Raw genomic sequence first — 15,752 nt, 5'->3', positions numbered from 1 at the left:
GGGGAGGGAGAGGGGAGGGCTGGTCGGAATCGGGGAGGGAGAGGGGAGGGCTGGAGACGGGGAGGGAGAGGGAGGGGGTGGACGGAATCGGGGAGGGGAAGGGAGATGGTGGCCGGAATTGGGTAGGGGAGGAGGGGCTGCCGGAATGGGGTAAGGGAAGGGAGATGGTGGCCGGAATTGGGTAGGGGAGGTGGGGCTGCCGGAATCTGGTTTTAGTTTTTTTTTTTTTTTTTCTTTTTTAAAAAAAAAACAAAAATTTTGTTTTTTTTTTTTAATTTTTTGACCAATCGTAGAGTGACACGTGTCTGGTAACTTGTAATAACAAGTTATGTGACCGGTTAGGACCATTTAAAGCGGAAGAGGTATTAAGGTGGGATTATTTTAAAATAATCCAAAGGTCGGATTATTATTAGCGGACGGCCCAAAGGTGGGATTATTGCGGGCAATTTTTCCAAAAAGAAATGTCACAATACTTGCAACACACTATAAAAGAAAAGTTACTTTAGGGAAAAATTATACTATTTCTATTGAGGATATATTTTGGGTAGATATATTTGTTTCTATCTTTTATATGGGTAGATATATTTGTTTCTATCTTTTATATTGTTTCCATATTTCTAGTAACCTAATTAAGGTAACATTAGGAGTAAGGGTTGTATATATATGTTTTGCCCCGATTAATGAAAGTTAAGCCGTGAGTTTATACAATTCTACATGGTATCAGAGCAGGTTTGATTTTTTTTCTTTTACAACAATGGCCGGCGGTGATGAGACACCACCACCTCCGCCTCCAAAAATCGAACTCAATTCACCTTTCTACCTTGGTCCGCAAGATCGGCCCGGGGATTACATAACCTCTCAACGCCTAAAGCTTGATAATTTCCATGATTGGGCTCATGCCGTGCGTATTGCGTTGTCTTCACGGAGAAAATTTGGTTTTCTTGACGGTAGTATCACCACCTTCTCACCACCGTGTACGAAGGACGATTGGATTACAATTCACTGTATGCTTGTTTCTTGGCTAATGAATACTATTGATCCGGAGGTAAAATCTATGCTTTCTCACTATGATGATGCAAGGAAATTATGGGTTGATTTACATGAACATTTTTCTGTTGTTAATGGTCCACGAATTCAGCAAATTAAATATGAAATTAATCGTTGTGAACAATTGAAGAATATGACGGTTGACGTATATTACAGTAAATTGTGTGTTTTGTGGGATGAGCTTGATAGGCTTGAACCATTAATTTCTTGCTCGTGTGGAAAGTGTGTGTGTAATGTCGGGAAACAACACGCAGATCGTCGTGACGGGGATAGGCTACAACAATTTCTCCTTGGTTTATATTCTGAATATTATGCTCAAATTCGTTCTAGTTTGTTGTCTATGGATCCCCTGCCTACATTAAACAGAGCATATCAACAAGTGTCTCAAGATGAGAAGGTTCGTGGCATTGCTCGTGCCAAGGAGGACCCTTCTCCTGCTCTCGGGTTTGCTGTACGGACAGGTGCAGGAAGGGGGCGTGGCAGTTCAGATAGGCCGGTGCCGGTGTGTGAGAAGTGCAAGAAGGTTGGTCACGAATCTGCCAAGTGTTGGTCATACAAAGTTTGCACCTTTTGTAAAAAGAGGGGACATGAAGAAAGCCGGTGTTATGATAAACACGGTTGGCCAGAGGGTGTTGCTGGCAGCCAGGGGGGGCCTCTTGCGGCTGCTCGTGGTCGTGGGGGTCCTGTGAGGGCCAACGCGGTGGCAGGTGGTGGCTCCAGCCTCGATGACTCAAGCTCTTTTGCTTCGGGTCGGTTATTCTCTAGTGAACAGTGGAAGGCGATTACGGGATTGATGGGTAATGCTACAATTTCCGACAATCGTTTGAGCGGTAAGTTTGATGATACCTCTTGGATTATTGACACAGGAGCTACTCATCATGTCACCGGAGAAAAACATTGGCTTTTTGATACAAAAAGCTTTGAATGTCCGGTTGGTTTGCTCAATGGAGACACAGTTTCGGCTTCTCTTATTGGCTCTGTTTGTTTATCGGACAAGATTACTCTCACCGGAGTACTCTATGTTCCTAATCTGAGTTGTAACTTGATTTCTGTTTCGCAACTCAATGATGACCTTAATTGTACTGTTCAATTTAACTCTTATATTTGTGCTATACAGGACCAAACGAAGGAGCTGATTGGAATGGGAACTAGGAGGGACGGATTGTATTATTTTAGCAAAACGGACTTGGTGCATCATGTGAGTGCTCTTGCTGCAAATTCAGAGTTGGAGTTGTGGCATCGTCGTCTGGGTCATCCTTCCGAGAAAGTAGTTAAGTTGCTTCCTACAGTTAGTAATAAAGCTAGTTTAGATAAAGGATGTGAAGTATGTATGCGTGCTAAGCATTCTAGAGATAGTTTTCCTTTGAGTGATAATAAAGCATCTAGAATTTTTGAAAAAATTCATTGTGATTTGTGGGGTCCGTATAGACATGTTTCGTCATGCGGTGCTCGTTATTTTTTGACAATAGTTGATGATTATTCTAGAGCCGTTTGGATTTATTTAATGAATGATAAAACGGAGGTTTTTCGTATGTTTTTGATGTTTGTTGCTATGGTGGAACGACAATTTTCTCAAACTATAAAAATTGTGCAAAGTGATAATGGTACGGAGTTTAATTGCTTGCGTGAATTTTTTGATGCTACGGGTATTTTTTTCCAAACCTCTTGTGTGGGTACACCGCAACAAAACGGGAGGGTTGAGAGAAAACATAAACACATTTTGTCTGTTGGGAGAGCTTTGAGATTTCAAGCCAAATTACCCATTTATTTTTGGGGTGAGTATGTCCTTGTCGCGGCTCATCTAATTAACCGTACTCCCACCCCCTTGCTACAAAATAAAACTCCATTCGCAATCCTATTTGATAAGCCCCCTATGTTTGATGCCATTCGTACTTTTGGGTGTTTATGTTTTGCACATAATCAGAAAACTAATGGGGATAAGTTTGCAAGTAGAAGTCGGAAGTGTGTTTTTGTGGGCTATCCTTTTGGGAAGAAAGGGTGGCGCTTGTATGATCTTGAATCTAAGGTTTTTTTTGTGTCTCGGGATGTTAAGTTCATTGAAAATGTGTTTCCGTTTGCTACTCCGGATGATGTGAATATAGCGACTCAAAACTTTGATTCGGGTTATGAGGTTCATGATGATTTTATTGAGTTTGAGGATTCTAATGATGTTATGGTGGCATATGGGCATAATGGTGAGGTTCACAGAGGCACGGGCTTAGACCCACAGGTGAAACCCGCGGGCGCGGGGGTGCAGGATGCCCAGCAGCATCACGACTCTGCCTCCCCGCAGGTGGAACCCGCGGGCGCGGGGTTGCAGGCTGCCCAGCAGCCAAATGTTTCTGCCTCCCCGCAGGTGGAACCTGCGGGCGCGGGCTCGGGCGCGGGTTTGGATCCCGCGGGCGCGGGGTACAGAGATCAGCCCGCGTCTGATTCTGCCTCCCCGCAGGTGGAACTCGCGGGCGCGGGTTTGGATCCCGCGGGCGCGGGGTACATAAATCAGCCCGCGTCTGATTCTGCTGCTAGTCTTCGATAATACCAGTGATGCAGGGGCGGCAGCTCCTCAGCCCTTGGGGCGCGGGTTTCGAGAAAAATTACCCAATGTTCGACATCGAGATTTTGTGACTCACTCCGTTTTTGCTAACAATCCGGGTCCTTCTACTCCGTCTTCCAACACTCCTTCAGGTACTCTGTATCCTCTAGCACATTATATAAATTGTGACAAGTTTTCTGTGAATTATTGTAAGTTTCTGGCAGCTATTGTTGGTGGTCATGATCCGAAATCATTTAAAGAGGCCATGAAACATGAAGGTTGGAGGAAATCTATGCAAGAGGAGATAAGGGCTTTGGAAGATAATGGTACATGGACCTTAGAGCACCTTCCCCCCGGTAAACGTGCTCTAGGGAGTCAATGGGTGTTTAAGACAAAATATTTGTCTAATGGTGATATTGAACGGCTTAAATCTCGGCTAGTTGTTTTTGGCAACCATCAGCAGGAAGGCATAGATTATGGTGAAACATTTGCTCCAGTTGCAAAGATGACAACGGTTCGGGCTTTTCTTGCAATTGCAGCATCAAAGAATTGGGAACTTCATCAGATGGATGTGCATAATGCTTTCTTGCATGGTGATCTTGCTGAGGAGGTATACATGAAATTACCTCCCGGGTTTGAAAGTGAGGATCCTACATTAGTGTGTCGCTTGAACAAGTCCTTGTATGGGTTGAAGCAAGCACCGAGGTGTTGGTTTGCAAAGCTTACAACGGCTTTGAAAGGGTATGGTTTCATTCAATCTTACTCTGATTATTCCCTTTTTACGTATACTAAAGGCACCGTTCAGATTAATGTCTTAGTATATGTTGATGATCTTATTATTTCTGGTAATCATTCCGATGCGCTAGTTGGTTTCAAGGCTTATCTTAGTGATTGTTTCAAGATGAAGGATCTAGGTCCTTTGAAATATTTTTTGGGCATAGAAGTTGCTCGTAGTGCTTCAGGTTTATTTTTGTGTCAACGAAAATATACGTTGGATATCATTTCTGAAGCAGGTTTGTTAGGGGCAAAGCCGAGTGGCTTTCCCATGGAGCAAAACCACAAGCTCGATCGTGCCACAGGTGCTCTTCTTGAGGATCCGGAAGCATATCGTAGGTTGGTTGGTCGTTTGATTTATCTGGGGGTCACTAGACCAGATCTAGCATACTCCGTTCATATTTTGTCTCAGTTTATGAAAGAGCCGCGCATTGAGCATTGGGAAGCAGCTCTTCGAGTTGTTCGTTATTTGAAAGGCACCCCGGGTCAGGGCATTTTGTTGAGTGCTACTAGTGATCTTACTTTGGAAGGTTGGTGTGATTCGGATTGGGCGGCTTGCCCTCTAACTCGTCGTTCTATCACAGGTTGGTTGGTATTTTTAGGTCATTCTCCTATTTCTTGGAAGACTAAAAAGCAACCAACAGTGGCGACATCTTCTTGTGATGCCGAGTACAGGTCTATGTATGCAGCTACTTGTGAGCTCAAGTGGCTTAAGGGTTTGTTGCTAAGTTTGGGTGTCCATCATCCTAAGGCAATCAAGTTATTTTGTGACAGTCAATCTGCTTTGCACATTGCAAAGAATCCGGTCTTTCATGAAAGGACCAAGCATATTGAAGTTGATTGCCACTTTGTGCGAGATGCAATTATAGACGGCTTAATTTCTCCTTCATATGTTCCTACGACTACTCAATTGGCCGACATTTTCACGAAGGCTCTTGGGAAGTCACAGTTTGATCATGTTTTGTCCAAGTTGGGCACTTATGATCCTAGTGCTCCAACTTGAGGGGGGTATTGAGGATATATTTTGGGTAGATATATTTGTTTCTATCTTTTATATGGGTAGATGTATTTGTTTCTATCTTTTATATTGTTTCCATATTTCTAGTAACCTAATTAAGGTAACACTAGGAGTAAGGGTTGTATATATATGTTTTGCCCCGATTAATGAAAGTTAAGCCGTGAGTTTATACAATTCTACAATTTCCCTTATTTAAAGCACGTGGCCCACTAAAGTACACTCCTAACAATCACTCATCCTATTTTAAAGTTTATTATTCATGTAACCCCACCATTCTTAATTACCGCGCTAAAGAGTATGTTGCATCTAAGTTTCTGCCCAACTTTTTCTGAGGGAACCGACTACCTACGGGGGTGTGCTGATAAACTCGTCTCCGCTCATCTTACCTAAGAAAACGAAGGAAGTATAAGATAAGAATGTGTTTGAAGAAAGCTCAAATAACTAAGAAAGATTTATTAGACAAAATAAGATGCAATTTTAATAATTTATGAGAAATTCAGAAGTTTCATAAATTTTATAATAAGTCGGACTGAACGCCCTACAAGTGATAAAGATATATGGTTAATAGTTAGGACACGGGACACCTACCATCTTCTCATCAAGAATGTTCTCTAAATTAAGAAACTCCAGATCACTAATCAATAATGGATAAATAAATAGAGTAGCTAGTACTAATAATTAGTGAAAAGAAATAAGGTAAAATTAACATAAGAACAAAGAAACAAGCTTAACTAACTTGGGACGCCTAGGTTTTTCCTTTCCTAGTTCTCTCAATCATATTCAAATGTTGATGAAGTGTACAATAAGTTAACTTAAAATGTGTACGAATATGATTGGACCATAGGACATTGTTGTCACCTTTTTGTTTATCCTAATAATAATTGCTTAATATATATTTGACAAGTTTATTATTATTACTACACAATACGAAATAATGGGAAATTTTCTTGGCTATGATTGTCAACAATAATGCTTAGATCGTTGTTACTTGTTGCTCGAGGAGCTTAAATAATAGAGTGGTCATTCTCGACAATAGGGATGGAACAGTAATGCAAGTCAATTAGAACGACTTTGATTATGATTTAGTGGATAGTGACTATGTGAATATTGACATAGTGAAAAAAATATGGAGTAAGACGATAAATTTGAAAGTTTAATTATCATATATGGAGTATATATTCATATTCTTCACATACTAGAATAATCTGACTTTTGCTTATTAACTCACTTGATATTTGTATTAATTTTTGAAAAATATGCATATTTTTTATCTAGAGTTGGATAAACTAAGGGTTTGTTTTTTTTCAGATTATTTTTAATTCAGTTCGTTCATTTCTTAATTTTTTTCTCTCATAAAATATTCAGTTCAGTTCAGTTTAGTTTAGTTCAGCTTCAATCCAGTTCAGTTTACTTCAGTTCAACTTTAATAAGTCCAGTTCAACTCAATTCAGTTAATCAAAACAGACCATAAATAAATATAGCCACTATAAATAGAAATGATTGGTATTTGAGGTGGGTGGTGGCCGACGGGCAAAGTGTAATAATAATGCACAAGTAGTTGTGGTAAATATATAGGACATTCAAATTAATAAGTTCAAGTAATTTATTACTCGTATATATGAAATATTACCAAATTGAATTTCAAGACTATGTACTCTGTAACAATTAATTTGCACCGTCACTCATTCAATTTTCATTTTAGGTTAGGTCATGGTTAAGTTAATTATCAAAGGTTGGTTTTGCTAAAATTACAGGCGTTTGAGGTACTTCGTATGGTTTTAGAATTGTCTCACCGTGTAGGGTATGACTGTTAAGGTTTTGTACTTGACCATTGGTTGTCGTCGTTAATAAATTAAATGTATATGGAGCAGGAAAAGGTGACCGATCAGACAACACCCTTGATTATCGTCCTGACCTACTCCTTTCAATTCATTTATGATATCAATAAGCCCCTATTCTATTGAGTTAAAGTAAGTTAAATTGAACGGAACTAAACTAAAGTAACATAAAATAAGTGGAGCTGAATTAAAATGAGACGAAAATAAATTAAATTCAAAATAACATGCCTAATAAAGTTTACTTGTATACATTTATGCAATAACAAAACCGCAAATCTAAATCAATCTCAGAAATAATTCCACAACATAATTCACAATCCTACCAGTCACATTGTTTAGATCATTTTTTAGGTTCAAAAATATTATCTAATTTGAAGATGTTCTTAGATATATTAACTTTATGAGACAACACAACAAATAAATATGATGATTCATGCACTTTCTTTTTCGAGTGAAAAACTGTGCTGTATTTCAAGGTTCCAAACAAAAAAATAATATCCACTTTAATTTATTTCTTTTTGTATTTTGCATGCTTCCAAACAAAGAAGAAATCTCGAGAAAAAAACAATAAAACTACAGTAACTTATTATTTTGATTTTATATGTTGTATAAAACGACAACGTAGTGATTGACCAAAGTTTCATAACCTACCTGTTTAGATGTTTACGTCCCAAATTATCACCTAATTATGCAAGTAGGATTAATTAACCTAACCCATAAGATTCGATTCTACTAATTAATCTCTTTTAGATAAGTGTTTAATTTTCTAGTGAATGGGACATACAAAATACTCCGTACCATATTATATAATTAATTAATATGATATGCTTAGTACGTAGACATGCAGTAACTATCGGTGAGTTTAGAAGGCATGCTAATTGCATCATTAGAGAACCTTCCTTTTTATCTCTTTTTAGTTTTTACAAATTAAAGTATGTACTTGGAAACTATTTTGTTAGGTCAACATCAAAAAGGAAGCTTAGCTACATAATGATTTAATGTATTATTTGATACTTATGCTAAATTACATGGATTCAATTGATGGGGAGAGGTGAGGTAAAATATCTTAAAATCACAAATTTCAAATATAATGCTTATCAATGAATTTTCAAACTATATGTTTTTTTGATGTCATATAAGCTCGTGTTGAATGAGAGTTGTCTGATCATCACGTACATAAAAACCTAGGCCTTGTCAGGAGGGATAGAACTAATTGATGATAATTATCAATCCGAGCTGAGAGACCAAGTACCAAGCTTGTTCAATTTTATCATTCTTTCTCTAAATTTTTGAAGGATAACTAATTAAAATTACATGTGGACTAGTTTTGTAACATAAAGCTTAATCGTTCTTAAATGTACTTGGTTTTACATAACGTGTCGCGTGTGTGATGCATATACACATATGTTCAAGCATGTGTCGTGATTGTTGGCTTGTTGCTCCATAGGCTGTTCTAATGTTCTATGAACTAGTATAGCCATCAAGGAAGAAAAACAAAAAAAGTGCAAAATATAAAAACAAGTACACAATCAAAACCACAAATTGAATAAAATTGTAATCAACTTGCCAGGTATATCTGAAAACTAAAGCTATGAAATCAAATCAAGTAGCCCCTTTATTTTTGGTCCACTTCATATACAGTGAATAAATCCAATTAAATTTGTTTCAACAAATTTAGCTAAATTTCCAAGAAAAATACAGAAATTGATATTCACTCGCTTTGTTTATGTTGAAAAAAATCTTGAAATTCCTTTCACACTTAATTTTCTTTATATTATTATTTTATAAATTAAACGCGGTTATTGTGGATATTTTTCATTAGAGCATCAACTTCAAAAGTACTCTAAAACACCTTCCTAATACTTGTTAGACTGACACGTGTAGCTGCTTTTTGTTTATGGAGATAAGAGCATTATAGGCTAATCAAGGCAGGTTGCCATTATAGGTGACATTGCTATGATTAATCACTTATTAGTGACACGTATTGTTCATAATTGGAGCTTAATTAGCACTTGTATTTCTTATGAAGTCTTTAGCAATGTAGATACGTAGCATGAACACTACTTTTAGAAGATTTTGTATCTTGTGTCTAATTTTTATGTTTAGGTTTATATACATATCATGTGTTTAATTAAAGCCTCCGACGAAGAGCAATTGCATGTGCGTTGTATACTTGTATGTACTTCTCGCTATAACTCTATTCAATTTCATATTTATTTTCATTTTCTATTGCAAGTTAGGAATCGATAATAATTAAAAGAGGAATTTTTACCAATAAGATTATTATACTAGTAGATTTAACTCTAAAGAGACTTTTGTTTCATTTAATAATAAAAAAGTCAACTCTCATAATAAACAAAAAAATATATATAAAAACCACTCCGTGATAAATAGTGTTCAAATAGCCACTAATGGGTTATGCACTTATGCATATTCCATGTCAAAAGAAAGTTTGACCACATGAGAATACAATGAAATTTTTAAACTAACTAGTTGGTCCGATCTTCTTCATTAGCTCATAAATGATGCAAAGAGGATGGACTACATGCAGATCCTTGAAGTAGTCCAATCCTAGAAGAAAATCTTTCTTTTTTAATCTACCACATATTGTCATATTGACTTATTTACAAATTAATTTTGACTATATATATTCTTATTAATGTATTAAAAGGTACAAATGTTATTATATACAAAGTGGTTAGATTAATTAGTCTCGATGTGTATTTTGTAAATCTTTAATAATTAAAATTATTTACATTTTTAATTGATATTCAATAGGAAGTCAATAATTACATATACTTATGGGCAAAGTAAGGTGTTGGCAAATGTTAACATGTATTTAAAGACAACATAAACCAGGTCATGCAAGCGTGCACATATGTCTTATTAACATGTACCGAATGGATTTGAGAAAAAGTCGTGGTTTGCCGATTTGTTTTGATCTTTTATAAAATCCATAATTAGGTCGATTCATTTGCAGCGCTAGATTGAAGTATTGATAGTAGCTAGCCAATTACTTGCTACTACACATATTAAAGAATAATTACAAATAAAAATTGTTTTTACAAATTTCGTAGTACCTTATACAACTCATAATATAAGTAGTTCTTGATATTAAAAAAATATACACTGAAACGAATATAACAATTGGTAGTGCTAATAAGAATAGAGGGATGTATCTAAAAGTAAAAACAAAAATGAAGATAAAAGCATTATGGTACATTGATATGGTGTTTGCCAACCATTTTGTCATAGTAAATGATTATGATTATCATTATCATCGATCCTTCTTGAAATGAGGGAGAATTATCACAAAAAAGTAATCGGATGAAATCTTTGCGCATCAGAAATCTGTCTAAAATGTTGTTAATATTATTCCTTATTCTCAAATAAATCTTAGGATAATAATTATTAATCAAATCATAAAGTTGGCCAGATTTGATTTTCTCATGACATGTGAAGTATGACCTATGGCATGACGATATATTTTTGCCAATAGATATTGACAGTAGAACTTGCTACTCTCTTTCCATTATTTTCTAGTTTATGCTTTGTACTTTTTTTTAGAATTTATTTTGTCATTTTGACAATTTGACAAAATCTTCAATTTTGTGGGTCCAATTTCACGGGAGAGTCATGTTTTGATGTTCTATATACTCCGTACTTTCTCAATTAAACTGTGCTATATAGCAACTAGTTTTGACTAGAAATAATCTACGAGTTATTTTTTACCAAACTTTTTCTTACATTAATCCGATATATGTTGAATTTTAAGTACCTACTTTTTATACGAGTGTAATATTTTCTTTAACTAGAGAGCTCCTTACTACTAGCACTGTCAAAACGGTTTGACAGTTCGGTTTCGGTTCGGTTTGAAATTGGTTCGGTATTCAATCGGGTCGGTTTGGAATCGGTTTACTTGTCTCACGGGTCGGTTTTGGTTCGGTTTAAATAGTTATCGGTTCGATTCGGTTTCGGTTTATTCTTAAGCGGTTTTAATTCGGTTCGGGTTGTAAACAGTCCGGGTAGTAAACAGTTCGGTGCAGACGGGTTGCGGTTTGTTAACGGTGCGGTGTAAACGGTTTTTATCCCGGTTCAAACAATTTCGGGTTGGAAACGGTTTCGGGTTAGAAACAGTTCGGTTTTTTTTTGGTTCAGTTTATAACTGGTTTGGTTCTTTTTCGGTTCAGTTTTTAACTGGTTCGGTTCTTTTTCGGTACAGTTTATAACTGGTTCGGTTCTTCGATGGTTTAACCACTTTAACGTTATTCATATCAGTTCCATTTCAAGTTTACTAAATTACGGTTCGGGTCGGTTTCAAAAAATAAATTGTTTATCGAGTTGTTTGGATTCGGGCAGTTAAATGGTTTTGGTTTGAAATTTGATAGTACTTGCTAACCTTTTGCGTTCACAAGTTTTATATAAAGTCGCGAATCATTTCATATTTATTATTTAGGCATCATATTATAAACAAATTCTCATTGATTTTATAAATACATATTATGTTCTGTTTCAAGTTTAGTCATACTGATCTTACTAGTTTATTACGAAGTAGATTATAAGAGTTAGTGTATTAATGTATTATTGTGTTTACAATTAGGTTATTATATGCTTCTTATTTAATCATTTATATACATGACTAGAGGCAGTAGTGTTGCTAATAGTTTGAGGCAGGGCCTGAGCCTGCTTGTTTTGCTCTTGTTTGTGAACACTGATTATCCTTAATGAATGATTTGCCTTGCTATTTTAAAAAAAATATTCTAAGATTTCTAATATTTAATTCATTTAATTATATTCCCGTAAAAAAAAAAAATCCATTTAATTATGTAAAAAAGTTTGTAAACGGTTCGATTTAAAAGCGGTTTGGTTCATAAACGGTTCGGTTTATAACCAGTTCGGTTTACAAACAGTTCGGTTTTTAAATGGTTCGGTGCAAACGGGTAGCAGTTTGCTAACGGTTCGGTGTAAGCGGTTTTTTTGCCAGTTTAAACGGTTTCGGGTTGGAACCGATTTCGGGTTAGATACGGTTCGGTTCTTTTTCGGTTCGGTTTTCTTTCGGTTCGGTTTATATTTGGTTCGGTTTGTTAACGGGTTCAGTTCTTATACGGTTTAACATTATTCGGGTCGATTCGGTTTCGGGTTTACTAAAATACGGTTCGGGTCGGTTTTCGGTTTCAAAAAAATCGGTTTTTAATCGGTTCGGTTCTCATTTGGGTCGGTCGGTTTCGGGCAGTTAAACGGTTTCGGTTTGAAATTTGACAGCACTACTTACTACTATTAATAAGATAATTGTTGGAATATAAATCGTAAAATAATTTGTTTACAACTTTATATAGATTACAAAGTTTAAAAGTCCACATCCATTGATCACGCTCATCAACTCATGCATGAGCGTAATTAAATACATCTTTATCATTTTCATTATTTAAAAAAAAAAAAAAACACAAGTAATTCTAAATTTTCTATATGTTTATGACGATGAAAATATGAAATGGACATGTATATTAACAATAATAATATTGCATACTTTGATACTTTCCCACTATGCATGATGTAGGTTTGTTCTATTAATCAAACATATTTAGAAAAAAATCAAGTCTTTTCTTTATGTCAAGTACATGAAATTTAATGCATGTTTACTTTGACTAGTATGATGAAGTTTTCAAACCTCACGTGCAATAATGTTTTCTAGAAAATGGTGTATTTTTTAACCAACATGCATGCATCAGAAAGAAAATGGTGCAATTGTATAAATTTAGCATAAAATGAGCATGTACCTTGTTGACTAGCTCCATGCAAGTAGAGAAAAGTAAACGGCTACAATACTTATAACAACAATTATTATAGCTGATAAAACTGAAATTAATTGTCTTAAATTTTTTATATTGTGAAATAGCGAGGTACATATTACGTAGATACTTCATATTTGATATCAAATATAATATACGTTACTATTTTTTGTGATTCACTATACAATTAATAAAATATTCTTCCAACTAAGGGCCTGTTCTTTTCAGATTATTTTCAATTCAGTTCAGCTCCAATAAGTTCAGTTCAATTTAGTTCTTAATTTCTTTATCTCATAAAATATATATTCAGATTTTTTTCTTTTCCAAATTTTTCCGTTGTTTCGTGACTTTTTTTTTTTTTTTAAAAAAAAAAATTATTAATAACGAGATATCTAAAAAGCACACATTTTCTTGTTAGTTTCTTGTTATATGTTCCTATTTGTTTATACTTTTACATGTTTATTAATTTTTTTTTTTTGAAAGAACATGTTTATTAATTTAATCTAATGCAATTGGAGTGTAATTGATTTTTTCATAATAAAAAACATTAAATTGTAAGCTCTTGTTTTATTTGTTTGTAAAATATAAAATATGACATTGATAAAGAAAGAAGGGAGTAATTATTATCATGCAAGTATGCACAAGTTTCGTTTACTTTTTTTTTTTCTTCTTATGGTCACGTTAGTGTTGTACTTGTACAGAACTGTCTACTATGTAAAATTTTGGTTCACATTATTAAATAGTTTAATAAACAGAAGAAAACAGAGGACTCGTTATTGGACCACTTGCAAAAGAGTTTGATGATTCTGGACCGTATTTTGGCCCAAAACTCTAACTAGTAATGTCAAAATCTCACTGATAGAAACACTAAGCACTAGGTCCACTACTACGCTGTTCTTACTTGATCTTACTATACTTGAAATGTTGCGGTTTTAAATACTACCTCCATTACACATAATATTTAACAGAGGTAGTATAGTAAAACTCCAACCAGTTATTCCTTTCTACATTGCATCACAAGAGATTGCGTCTTTGTACGTTCAGACTTAGCCAGACCATGAGATGGGAGACACATCGAAAATCATTATTAAACACCACCACCCGGTAAGTACATACCGAGATCAGGAACAAAATCACTCTATCATGAAATATAATGCACAACCAGAACCATGTATCATATCAACAAACAATATGCTTGCTAAAGCGCACAGAATTGAGCAAGGAAAGCTGTAAGATCAAGGAATAGAATCTGCGGTCCCTGCACCCATCATAGATCAAGTAGATACTTCTCCTCAGGGGCCTTGTATAGCTGTGAGAGTCACATCGGAAAATGTAGATAAGAATAAAAAAATCAATGCAGAAAAGAGTGTTATAAATTATGATAGCCTACAACAGATACACGAAAAGAATAAAAGATCAATGCAGAAAGAATGTTATGAATTATGGTAGCCTACAACAGTAATGCGGCGACAATGGATAGTTTAAGCCTAGTTAGAAGCCCAAATTGCAGCGGTGAGTAGCAATGCGTGCTAGTGCTAGAATGACAATTTTTCACAGTAGCTTTGCAAGATAGTATCATAGTACTTTTAAACTTATGACAGTTAAGTGTGATGAATCAGAAAATTTTAGAGAATCAAGAAACTCGATAGTATGTAACAACCAACCTGTAATCCGATAGACCATATCCTCTCAACAGGAAAATTCTTTCCTTGGCAATCATCACAACCACGAAATTAGTGCCCAGCATCGTGAGACGTGACTTCATTTGAATGCATACCGATCAAATGGTTCTCCTGAAAAACATAAGCATGCAGCATGGCGACCTGCTAGCTGAGGTAATTGCTTTCTCTTTTCCAATATAGTACAGTGAAAAACAATAAATATACTTCATATGAGATATGTTAATTGCAAGTTTTCACAAGAGTAATCCAGCATGACATCCACCAGAAATTTCAAGTAACAACCAGCAGATAGTACACAAAACAATGTCAGGCACAGGAATCAAGTTTATCCCAATATACTATCCATATAGCCATTCTCAGTACTTTAAAGCAAGTCACTACTCTAGGAGGAGAAAAATTACGAACCTTTATTTCTTGGAACTCAGCCCCAAGATAGCCCCTTGAAGCTCGGAAGTGTTTATCGAAAAGCAAATAATATGCAACAGTCCCCTAAAATGCCAGTTCAATTGCTACCTTTCTCTTCCATTTCCATATTCTTTATTTTCTGCCAGTTCAATTGCTTGATGGTAACTAGGAGTAATAAAAAAGATTAAAAAAAAAAAAAAAAACCTATGTATGGATTACGGAGTACAATGTTAATTCCTAGGACCTATACTGTATTTGAGTTTACGTCCTTTAGTATTCAATTGAAAAAGGTACTCCGTATTGTGTTAATAACTAAGGACTTGTTCTCTTCTCTTTCAAAAAAAAAAAAAAAAAAAAAAAAAAAGACTTGTTATTATTTAAAAATTCAAATCATATTAGACTAGATTAGAAAGATTCAGGTCAGACTAGATCATAACTTTTGATTATCATTTACTTATCAGTAAATGCGTATTAAAAAATTTATAAAAATTACATATTTAAAAAGTTCATGATGAAACGAAACTAACTAGATCCATTTTCATAATGTTTTTCTTTATAGATTAGTATTAAAATGCGGTCAAAGTTTATTTAAATTGTTAAATTAGATCAAACCAGACTAGATCAGAAAAATTCAGATCATACTTTAAAAAATTCAGACCAGATCTA

General features: G+C 35.2%; 1 protein-coding gene across 1 annotated transcript; it reads left to right on the top strand.

Annotated features, from left to right (window-relative positions):
- The first annotated feature begins 754 nt into the window (after positions 1-754).
- Positions 755-5,357, top strand: LOC145627522 (uncharacterized). Its single transcript, XM_081679904.1, has 5 exons — positions 755-2,059; positions 2,165-2,245; positions 2,972-3,515; positions 3,598-4,425; positions 4,522-5,357. The coding sequence occupies exons 1-5, from the start codon at positions 755-757 to the stop codon at positions 5,355-5,357; spliced, it is 3,594 nt and encodes a 1,197-aa protein (XP_081536030.1).
- Positions 5,358-15,752: the final 10,395 nt, after the last annotated feature.

Source organism: Chenopodium album, chromosome 4 (genome assembly GCF_948465745.1).
Source record: "Chenopodium album chromosome 4, dcCheAlbu1.1, whole genome shotgun sequence".
Classification (NCBI taxonomy): Eukaryota; Viridiplantae; Streptophyta; class Magnoliopsida; order Caryophyllales; family Amaranthaceae; genus Chenopodium; species Chenopodium album.
Note: the sequence above shows the minus strand (reverse complement) of the source record. Positions and strands in the feature narration are given on the sequence as shown.

What these genes read in the sequence shown, in the direction of transcription:
- LOC145627522 (XM_081679904.1), top strand. Translation starts at nt 755, where the DNA reads ATGGCCGGCGGTGATGAGACACCACCACCTCCGCCTCCAAAAATCGAA. An exon ending in ACAAGATTACTCTCACCGGA is followed by an intron (nt 2,060 to 2,164) that starts GTACTCTATGTT and finishes TGTGCTATACAG; the next exon opens with GACCAAACGAAGGAGCTGAT. An exon ending in GGTGGAACTCGCGGGCGCGG is followed by an intron (nt 3,516 to 3,597) that starts GTTTGGATCCCG and finishes CCAGTGATGCAG; the next exon opens with GGGCGGCAGCTCCTCAGCCC.